Raw genomic sequence first — 10,716 nt, 5'->3', positions numbered from 1 at the left:
TTGAAGCTATTAAAGATTTCAAATGAACTGCTAATTCTTTCATATATTAAAATATTCATATCAAATAAAAGCTGGATTAAAATCCAATAAAACAGACTTGTCCATTGTAGTAAGGCAATGCTGCATTGATTTTGAGTTATTAAGCCTCATGATACACTGCCTGGCCAAAAAAAGGTCACACACTCTACTATTCGTTGGAGCGTCTTTAGCTTTGATTACGGCACGCATTCGCTGTGGCATCGTCACAATGTCACAACATTTAGTTCTGTGTTGCATTAATTTTTAATTAATCTTGTATTGATGACGGGAGATTTGGACCACTGCACAAAGTCTTCTCCAGCACATCCCAAAGATTCTCTATCGGCTTCAGGTCTGGACTCTGGTGGCCAATCCATGTGTGAAAATGATGTCTCATGCTCCCTGAGCCCCTCTTTCACAGTTTGAACCTGATGGATCCTGGCATTGACATCTTGGAGCATGCCCGTGCCATCAGGGTAGAAACAATCCATTGATGGAATAACCTGATCATTCAGTATATTCAGGTAGTCAGCTGACCTCATTCTTTGGGCACATAACGTTGCTGAACCTAGACCAGACCAACTGCAGCAACCCCAGATCATAGCACTGCCCCCACAGGCTTGTGTCCTTTTTTTTTGGCTGGGCAGTGTATGAAGGCCAACAGCTGACTTTTAATAACAATATTCATATATAAAAGGAAAAGCACTAAAATCCAATAAAAAGGGGGTCATACTTGTCCAGTGTAGTAATACAATTCTGCAATTGAAGTCATCAGGTTGCACAACATGGTGAAAACAAGCACTTTAGGATATAATTAAAAGGATAATAGGTCAATGTTTAAAGGTGGATGCATTTGTTTGTAATAACGCTCAAGTATGATTTCCCTTGGGAAAATAATGTTTATGCTATCCAATTAAGTTTATAGTAAACAAAGTAACATTATTTCAGTGTCAGTGATCACTCTGAATTACCACAGTTATAGGATGTTGCCCTGTGTCGGGGACGCGCAACCCGCTGCGCTCGTTCACGAGCATGTAAACACCTGACCACTGCAGGGGAGCGAGCCCGCTGATTCTTCTCACAGAAACACAAACTTCTGCAGAAACCTTCCTGTTGATTCCTCAGCTGTGGTTCCTATGAACGGGATGACGGATGAGGACATGTTTGTATCAGAGGAGGCGCAGGCGGTGGACTGCAGGCGGCTGACTCGGCTGTACTGCATGAATGGCGGACATCACCTCCAGATCCTCCCCGAGGGGACCGTGCAGGGCCAGAGGGAGGAAAGGGACGTGCACAGTAAGACTGCAGCGCAATGTACATGCAGCAGGGCAGGGCTGCACCGTGATGCGTTCACTGCCTTAAAGTGCGTCTTAAAAAGTCATTTAATGAGATAATGTGAAAACAATTTGACACTTTAAAGGGGTAGGCTGTACATACCGCCCCTTAATGGTTTGAAGATAAAGCATCCCAGTAGTTGCATGGAAGCCCATTTCCAGTAATTAAATAAAAAATAAAAAACGTGCAAGTCATTATAAAGAGAAACTTTCCCACAAATACTGTATGGATGAGGCTTTAGACTTTAATTTAATCTTCAATGTTTTGTATGGGTGACCTCATAATCGGTAAAGCCGACCCACTAAACCTGGCACCATTCCTTCCCCTCACCTTACTCACCATATATAACTCCTATTTTTTTTAATGTAATTATATGTATTTTACTATGTGATTGTGTGATATTACATTTCTACGTGTCTCTATTATATTTTTAATGCCTAATCGTAAGTGTATTACATGTATGCTATATCTTATGGAAATGTTAACATCTTATAGCAATACCTCTGTATGTGTTCATATTGTATTTGTTTTTTGTAATATATATCAAAATGCTAATTCAGATTAGTAGCAGTTGCCATTTTGTCTCTTACCAGAGCAGAAAGTGAACCTTGTGTTTAGATTTCATGGAATATTCATATTATTGTTTGTGTTTTTACTTACAGTTGTTTTGAAGCTCAAAGCTGTGGACAGAGGAGTGGTGGTTATCGAAGGAACAGAGGCAGGGCGATACTTGGCCATGAGCGACGAGGGCAGTTTGTACAGCTCAGTGAGTGCAATAAACCTGACGATGTCATGGTAACACGTTAAACTAAATTATGCATATTTAGATGTATCTTCCAACACATCTGTTAGCCAAACTGTTTAGATCCCAGTGCTGTCAGCTGTTTTTGTGTTTATCTCTCAGCCCACAGTGACTGATGAGTGTTATTTCCTGGAGAAGTTGGAGGAGAACCACTACAACACATACATGCCTCAGAAATATCAGGAAAGGAAATGGTATGTAGCGCTGAAAAAGAACGGCAAACCTAAACTGGGTCCAAGAACTCACATCGGACAGAAGGCCGTCTTCTTCCTGCCCCGACAGCTGTGTGACTGAGCGAAGACACTCAACACACACTGCAACTCAGCCTGAACGAATGTGAAGCTGCCCAGAGTAGACTTTATTTCACTAACAGCACCAGAACCAGTCCTGAAGGAGTGGTGTGAAAATGCTTGATGAGGTGGAGGCAAAGCTGCAAAGTCATTTATTGCTAATGTTATGCATAACCAGCTAAAGCTAAAAGACTGCATGTTGTCCACTAATTATACTTTAGTTGGCAGCAGGGCATTTCTTAATATAGAAGAAAATGCAAAAAGTAAACAGTATAATAATATTCATATTAATAATAATAATAAACCAGTATTAAATGACTGATTAAATCTGAATGTGTGGTTCTCAAAGTGAGCGACATTTGAGATGATTTTAAATGGGAAGGGACAAACACTAAGCAATAATATATATTGTAATACTATACTTATTATAAATGTCCCATTTTCTCATAAACTACTCCACTTACTTGAATGGAAAATGATTGTAACCCAGTGATTGAGAATGTTGTTCGACTTTTGGAAGTCATGCTATGAATGTTTTCTGTTTGGGAAAATATTCTCAAGCTTCAGATATCTTTATCTATACATCAGTGTCCCATTTTGCACACGTACATCATGTCTTGTGATTGAACTGTTTGTAAATAAACTACTAACAATGTGCTAACTAATTCATGTTTCTGCATCAACACTTTGGGATGATAAACAGGAAAACTATCAACAACTTGAAACTGTGTCACAAAGAAAGATGAAACACTTATTTTTTTTAATCTCCAGCAGTTTCATTTTGCTGCTCCAATGTGAAGAATCCCACACTGCACATTAAACAGATGTAAAGCTGTCACTCAGCTGCAATGTTGTGCCACACGTGATCATTTTCACCGATACTTTCATGTCCTGTAAATAAAAGTAGGTATCACAATCCAGACAACTCAGAAATAATGCATTAAAAGTGACATTTATTTAACACTACACAAACTTTGTACAGTTTCATAACAACCAAACCCCAAGGTGGTAGCTCTACATCACATAGAAATAAGCTAAATGGGTCTGTGTCAAAGCCATGGCAGAAGTATGAAGATAACCGACTAGGCTAAAATCCATTGACAACGGTGGTTGGAAAACCTTCTCCTTACTGAATATTGATTTATATATCTGTGATTCAAAACAATGATGGAACACCCTCTGGGTTTTATTAGTTATGTTTCTAAAAGTGCACCTGCATACAACATTCTTCGATATAGTTTGATACCCACAACAAAGCTAACATCATACACCTTATTAATCATTTTAAAAAGAATAAGAAATGATGAGAAAAACAGACTTCCCTTCCCAATCTGTCCATTAAATCTTAAGGCAAAAGCACAACCTGAAAATGGAATTGGAATTATTTTTAGATGATTTGATCCAAGTGTCTGAGCGAGATCATTAATGGCTGAAACCCAGACAGCGCAGACTGTTCTGAGCTTTTCCACCAACAATGAACGGGATGCTGACTCAGTAACGAGTCATGGAAAGGTCAGGCTGTTACATGAGCTTTTTGAGGACATGGACCATAAAATGTGCTCGCATGCCCATAAAAATCATCTTAGCCGCTGCCTGTCACTGACCAAGAACTCCGCATCGCTTCAATGTCAACCTAAAACGCTCAGGGGTTTGTTGCTTGGCATTTCTGGCTGTCTCCTGTCTGGTTTGGTCATGTTTAAAATCTGGAACTTGATCATCTAAAATCAGATTTGCAAATTAAATTCCATTTCCAGGTTTTTGTTTTGCCTGATTTAATGTATGCTTAACATAATAGCAAACGGGCAAGATCATAACTTCTGATACATGCATGTCATTTTAATGAACTCTACTGACTATGTCTTCAATCACAAGCATGTATGATTCATTATGACCATGCCCTCAATGAACAGTTTCTAAAAGCAGCGGACAACACTGCCCCCACCTGGCCAAACAGAAGAGCAACACCACTTAAAGCCAACAGGTGAGTGAAATATGTGCTAGATCAGCATTTACAGCCTAATGAAAGCTTGCTTTTTAAGTGTACGTGTTATCCAAAGACAGCCTATAATAGTCACGATGAAACCATAATTAGTGCAGATTACAGAGTTGCATGCTGTGGTAAACCTATTCTGGTAATAATTAAAAACCTGTTGGCTTCAAGTGTCACCAACATGAGACGCTCCCTATGTATGGACCTTAAGGGCAGACGCATGCTCGAACGCTACTTTCAAATGATATAAGGCATTACTTATACATTACAGACAGATGTAAATAGCACTTAACATTCGCCACTAATGAGTACATCAAGGGACTATTACTGTTAACCATTTTCCATTAACAAAGTTTCAAAACAAAATAAAACAAAGTGATATAATTCCTGAATATTTCACGGAGGGTCGTCTTCATCTATGACTCGTCAGGCTGATTTCTGGCTGAGTGTCTTCACTTCAAATCGTAAACTCTTCTCAGAGTCACTGTTCATGTTGGTCTCGCCCAGTCCTGCCACTTCCTACATCCTGGATTTAGGATAAGGAAAGATGAACAAAATATAGCATTGTTTTATCTGAAATACTGTGTGGTGATGCCTGTGGTTTGTTTACCTGCCCATTAATAGCACAGACTGACCAAACTAATGCAATACTACTGTATTTATCTACTTAACGTCATGAGCATGTCGTGTGTACACCCAGAAAACACAGACTTCAAATTGATGCTTGACTAAATTGCATCATGGTCTCCCCAGAGGCGAGGCAGTACCCCAAGGAAATGTTACCGTCATGAATAATTAAAACGGGCTTAAACACTTCTGGAGTGATCGATTGGCAGATATGTAAAATATCATTTATAATGAGGATTTAAATGGTGTACAATCCCCTGTATGCGTCTTTAAAAGGGTCTTTTAACAACCCCACTAATTCTTCACACTGGATCTTTAACACAAGCATCTCAATGTTTTCAAAAAAATATATGACCGTAAAAAATAGCTTATCTGATTATTAAATCACCTTATCTTTGATTGGATTAAGGATGGACGGAAAAAAATCTAACATTTTGGATTCTATTCACTATTTTCCTTGTAAAAACTACAGCACCCACAATGCAACTCAATTGACTCGGGTTCATTCGGATATTTGGGCAAGTTCACACCCGGATCTTTAATATTATCACTTCGGTGTGCATGTAAATGTCTCCAAAGACAAACCTGGATGAGTGAGACCTCACCTCTAATAGATGAAGAGGACCCTTGTTCGGGGCAGAGTGGCGTAGGCGGGGTCGGCCAGCTTGCGCACTCTGGAGTAGTTAACAAAGCCTCTGACGAACAGCATGAAGCCTGCAGCGCCAAGAGAACATACACAATGCAACATAAGACAATCACCTTTAAGTAAATGTGGGAAATAATAGAAATTATATTTGTTCATATAATAAAATATGTTGAATGATTGGTCTCACTTACCCAGGGCCAGGAACACCCACCACAACCAGTACTGCCCATCAAAGTAACCCGGGAAGTAGGTAGAAAACTGGGAGAAAGACAAGGAGAAATACCTGTTAGGAGCTGTGCAATGAGTCAAATTCAACCCATAAGACAAGATCCTTCAAATCTTAGACCCTTTTAAGAGTTTGGGTATCCCTGTACAGTAAGGAGGATAGGAACCAGCAGTCCTGCACCCTCACTGAACATAGGTCTTACCCTGACAATAAGAACCCATTTGATGAGGGACAGGCCGAAGCCGGAGATGGCTCCGTATCTGCCGGCGGCTGAGGTTGTCAAACAGAACGACAAGAAGAAGCCGATCCAGTTGAAGAGGAATGCCACTGGTGACAGAGAAGAGAAGGAATATGTCATTTTCAGAGCATGAACAACCAACAGAGGGAGATTTGTATCCAAGATGTCAGTTGTATTTTAAGTCATCCAACTAACTAGCTGGCACACGGTCTTTTCCTCCTCCGCACCAAAGCGTGCATTTGTCATTATGTATTAGCCTTTGAGAATAAGCCAAATTCATATAATAAAATAGTTTATCAGAGCCGTCAGTCAAGAGCAGTTAAACACAAAACTGAGTGCACGTCAACTGTGAGACGCGTTCTTACTAAAGAAGGTGAGCATGAAGATGCCGTCGTTTCCTATTCGCAGCTGGTCAGCGTCTTCAAAGTCATCTCTGGCCACAAAGTCGTCCTCCTGAGCAGCAACAAACATGTAGACATATCACTAATGCTTTACTGCCAATCTGTTTTGTTTGTATGATACTTGACATGGAATAAGTCTGAATTTCTAAATGTGTATGACAGTACCGTGACTCTGCCAGTGACCAGGGGGATTGCGGCCTCCTCTTTGCTCCTCTCAGCTTCATCGTAGGAGGGCAGAGTGGTGGCCACACTGTAGGAGGGAGGGTTTGGAAATCTGCTTCCATCTTCCTTGTATTCAAAGAACGCTGTGGAGGGAACAGGCAGATGACTTTTAATCCAGGTGCAAGGGCCTCCTCTCAGATTTAACTTGACTTGTTAAACATGTTATCGCGGGGTCTTAAGGGATTAGGTTGGGCTACTGTTTAAGACAAAATTACTGTCTTTCTACATCTTAAAACTAAAGAAAAATACTCCTTATCATTGTAGTTGCAAAGGTGTTTAACCTTATTGGTAAAGATAGAAGGTGAACATGTGAAGTGCTAACCATTCAGCATGAATATTTATAATAGGAATAGGAACAAACTTCATTTTCAACACAGTGATTGTGGAATTGTAAGTGTTTCATCACCCTAAAAAAAGCTAGTTAGGTGAATATATATATGATGTTTTTTTTAAAACATAACAGACGCTACACACAGTAGAGTAGCAACTGATAAAACATGAGTTGCCATTAAATGCATCATTTTCAAAAGTATTTACAACCAAAACGCCACTATATAAATCTGTTAGCTCTACGAATAGACAGACACAAATACATAATGACAATCACAGATGTTTAAGCCTTAACTAAATAAATATATAGTATTTGATTCTGATATGGAATGGATTTCACTTGAAATATTGATGTTAGCTGCAGAAGTGAAATGACTGCATGTGGACTGATAAACTGGCTGTACGCAGCTCTGACTTCTGACAGGCAAACATCTACTTTCCCTTCCTGCAGAGAAAAAAGCAGCAGCAGTGAATTATAAGAGCGGGGGGGATGAGTTACAGCAGGAAGAAAGACATTAGTACTATCTGTGTCCATTACTGTTTATGTTCTGTCCCATACGAACCAAGACTTTTATCTGGGTCGTTTGGCAGATATCCAGAATGCTCTCTGTGGTTCAAACACAAACAGCACTGAACCAGATCAATAAACTCACAGAAGAACCGCTCAAAGCTACACCCACTTACGCAACGGCGTGAACTTTGCCCTCTTAAGAGGCGAGATTACAAACATCAGATCTTTCTAAAAGGCTTTGCGTACAAGCTACTTCCCATATGCATTATTCAGTGCAAGGCTGACAGTGTAAGACAAGCTAGAGCAGGATAATGAAAACTATGTACATGTAGGCACGGGTTTACTCCAGATCCCAGTGGGAATGATTTTATGATTTAGAAGATGGCTGCTTTCTCTTTGAACACTAACGTTTCACATGATAAGCCGATAACATCTGAGGCACTGATAGCATTTAAAATAGACAGCATTCAAATATCCCGTACAGGTTGAGGCTGGAATATTAAAGGTTCTGCTAAATGCAAGGCACTCCTATCAGAGTCCACTCTTCTTTGTGAGATTAATGTGAAACTGTTCTGCAGGCTTTCTCACTGCAGGTACTACAGTCTCGCTGCCTTTGGATGCAATAATTGGAATGTGCTGGCAGTGGCATTAAAGGTTTTCAATAATAGTCCCATTTGTGAATTGTGTGTGTTTTACAGCAGTGTTTAATGGAGCTGCGAAAGTTCCTCACCTGCATTTGCTGCAGCGATACTGCTGTAGGGTGGGGGGGCGTCCTGGGCAGCACCCTCTTGGGTAGGCTGGGCCGGTTCCTCCTCATTCACCAGCTGAAGAAATGACACAACCAGGATCTAACTTCAATTACAATATCTAGGAAACCTCAAGTTGTTGGCTCCAATGAATGAAAGGACTCATACAGAATACATATTGTGACCTAATGGATAATACTGTGCGAGTTGTAAGTCATCGAGTAAGACTACTACGTCAACGTGAGGAACATCCTTAGTTGGTTAAACATTAAAATATGTCACAAACACACAAGACCAATCTGTAAACAATGTCAGGGTGGGATTTCCAGTTGCCTATAAATATGTATATACACTAAATTTACATTGCAATGTAAAGTTACCATTAGATTTTAGGCATAATGCCTAGCTCCACCTCAAAGTGCAGTGAAGAAAGATGCACTGGAGATGTTAAGAGAAAACATCTTAAAATTGGGACAGAAAATAAAATAGTGTGGTGCACTAGATTACTATACTGTGCAACAAGTGGTCATAATAAATGGATCTGCTAACATTTATGTCTCCTAAAAGCAAGGATTGGCTCAGTTGCAGCACTATACACCACACAATAACCTTTATAGCATCTTTAAACAACATACCTCCAATTAAACTATGAACTGTGCCCTTACGATCTCACACATCTCCTGCGTTAATGTCAATAAATGAGCAGGCTTAGCATTGAAATCATGTTCTGTAACAGGACTATATGTTACTAATAACCCAGCAGAGTCAGGTAGTCAGACAGTTTTGGTCAGCGGTGTAAAGTGAGCGAGAACATTTACTCAAGTACTGTACAATTTGGAGGTACTTGAGTATTTCCATTTTGTGCTACTTAACACTTCAACTCAACTACAATTCAGGGGTAAATATTGTACTTTTACTACATTACATTTATGGAATACCTTTAATTATTTTGCATATATAGACAAAATGATGAACAATATGATCAACACCTAAATAGGACTTACACCAAGTTACACCTGGTTTCAATTCAACAGCTACCCAGCAGGAAATGAAGTGATTCAAACTAGCTCCACCTTTGACAGCTTGATAAACACATGAATAGTTATCATCATGTGATTGTAAAATAGGCCAATCTGCAGAATGAGTACCTTTTCTTTTGATACTAGAAGTATATTTAGATGCCAAACATTATTTTACTTATACTCGAAAATAATTTTGAATGCAGGCGTTTGACTTGTAACAGAATATTCCTATTTTTACTTAGTACACGATCTGAGTATTTCTTCCACCTCTGGTTTTGGTTCAATGCTCGACAAAGTCACACAACGCTGCATTCCAGTTCTGACAGGCCAACACTAGCTAACGTTGCTCATTTACTAAGCTGCTAAATGAAAATGGGTCACACAGGCTTCAAATTAAATGAGACGAGTATATTATTATAGCTCATTTCATAGTTAGATATTTTTGACGTTTGATATACGATGTGTTATCACCAGCTAAGGCCCGCCCGTAAACCAATATGAGCTGGTTGTTTTCCTATCAGTGACAGCAGCAGGCTAATGTTGACTGCTGTTAGCTTCGCTGTGCTAACGCTTTAGCTGCTAGCTAACTATATGTTATCGTGTCAGCCAACTGCTACTTACCTCCTGATATCTGACGTTGCTGTTTTGTTCTGCCATTGTGGGAGAGGAGTGAAAGATTTAACACGTCCTCTTGCCACTCCAAATTTGCAGATGTGTTGTGTATAGGAAATCTCGTCAACGATGTAGCAGAGGTAACGTTGGCTCTAGTCGGCCATCTCCTTCCTTCTCCTCCTCGCGCTGCTTCTCACCGCTGCACGGCGCTGCCTTCAGGGGCTGTCGGAATGTTCGACTACAAGATGTTATGCATGAACAAGTCGCAATTGAATACAACACTATAAACCTATAGTCAGCAGTGGTGGAAAGTAACTAGGTACATTTAAGTACTGAATTTAGGTACACATTCAAATCATATATTCATTGACCCAAGTTCTTTATGTTATTTTTTGTATTTACATTTAAATTTGGTGTAAATACGTGTCTTTATTCTTTTTTAATGCTAAATAGTTTCTTTCCTAAATTGTTCATATTTGCACCACCATACAAGCAAATTCCTTGTACGCGTGTTTGTACCTGGCCATAGACTCTAGGTATTTCATGACACACAACATTTTGGAAAAACCTTTAAAGTAGGATTATTTTTCCATTTATTAAACCACCCAACATTATATTTAAGTAACTAAAACAGTGAGGAGGTTTACAGAAGATACATCTGATTTAAGATTGTTTTGGTTAAAAATATGTTTCAGCAGAT

At 39.5% G+C, this 10,716-nt stretch overlaps 2 protein-coding genes across 2 annotated transcripts; one reads left to right on the top strand and one right to left on the bottom strand.

The window, feature by feature from the left end:
* The first annotated feature begins 1,058 nt into the window (after positions 1–1,058).
* fgf1a (fibroblast growth factor 1a) lies at positions 1,059–3,304 on the top strand. The gene is made up of 3 exons (XM_063877274.1): positions 1,059–1,314; positions 2,016–2,119; positions 2,258–3,304. Exons 1-3 carry the CDS (start codon positions 1,155–1,157, stop codon positions 2,447–2,449), a joined length of 456 nt encoding a protein of 151 aa, XP_063733344.1. The 5' UTR covers positions 1,059–1,154; the 3' UTR covers positions 2,450–3,304.
* Positions 3,305–3,378: 74 nt separating this feature from the next.
* Positions 3,379–10,254, bottom strand: LOC134860315 (NEDD4 family-interacting protein 1-like). The gene is made up of 8 exons (XM_063877261.1): positions 10,026–10,254; positions 8,367–8,460; positions 6,739–6,878; positions 6,538–6,625; positions 6,137–6,261; positions 5,900–5,966; positions 5,668–5,776; positions 3,379–4,961 (listed from the first exon to the last, which is right to left on the bottom strand). The coding sequence occupies exons 1-7, from the start codon at positions 10,059–10,061 to the stop codon at positions 5,670–5,672; spliced, it is 657 nt and encodes a 218-aa protein (XP_063733331.1). The 5' UTR covers positions 10,062–10,254; the 3' UTR covers positions 3,379–4,961; positions 5,668–5,669.
* Between the last annotated feature and the right edge of the window lie 462 nt (positions 10,255–10,716).

This window comes from Eleginops maclovinus, chromosome 23 (assembly GCF_036324505.1).
Source record: "Eleginops maclovinus isolate JMC-PN-2008 ecotype Puerto Natales chromosome 23, JC_Emac_rtc_rv5, whole genome shotgun sequence".
NCBI classification, from domain to species: Eukaryota; Metazoa; Chordata; class Actinopteri; order Perciformes; family Eleginopidae; genus Eleginops; species Eleginops maclovinus.
This window is presented reverse-complemented; position numbering and strand designations above follow the sequence as displayed.

Excerpts from the sequence above, each read along its gene's own strand:
- LOC134860315 (XM_063877261.1), bottom strand. The coding sequence starts at position 10,061 with ATGGCAGAACAAAACAGCAACGTCAGATATCAGGAG. Across the intron at positions 6,262-6,537 it reads CTTCATGCTCACCTTCTTTA|TGGCATTCCTCTTCAACTGG; the intron begins GTAAGAACGCGT and ends CTCTGTCACCAG. Across the intron at positions 5,777-5,899 it reads GTGGGTGTTCCTGGCCCTGG|GCTTCATGCTGTTCGTCAGA; the intron begins GTAAGTGAGACC and ends TTGGCGCTGCAG.
- fgf1a (XM_063877274.1), top strand. The coding sequence starts at position 1,155 with ATGAACGGGATGACGGATGAGGACATGTTTGTATCAGAGGAGGCGCAG. Across the intron at positions 1,315-2,015 it reads GGAGGAAAGGGACGTGCACA|TTGTTTTGAAGCTCAAAGCT; the intron begins GTAAGACTGCAG and ends TTTTACTTACAG. Across the intron at positions 2,120-2,257 it reads AGGGCAGTTTGTACAGCTCA|CCCACAGTGACTGATGAGTG; the intron begins GTGAGTGCAATA and ends TTTATCTCTCAG.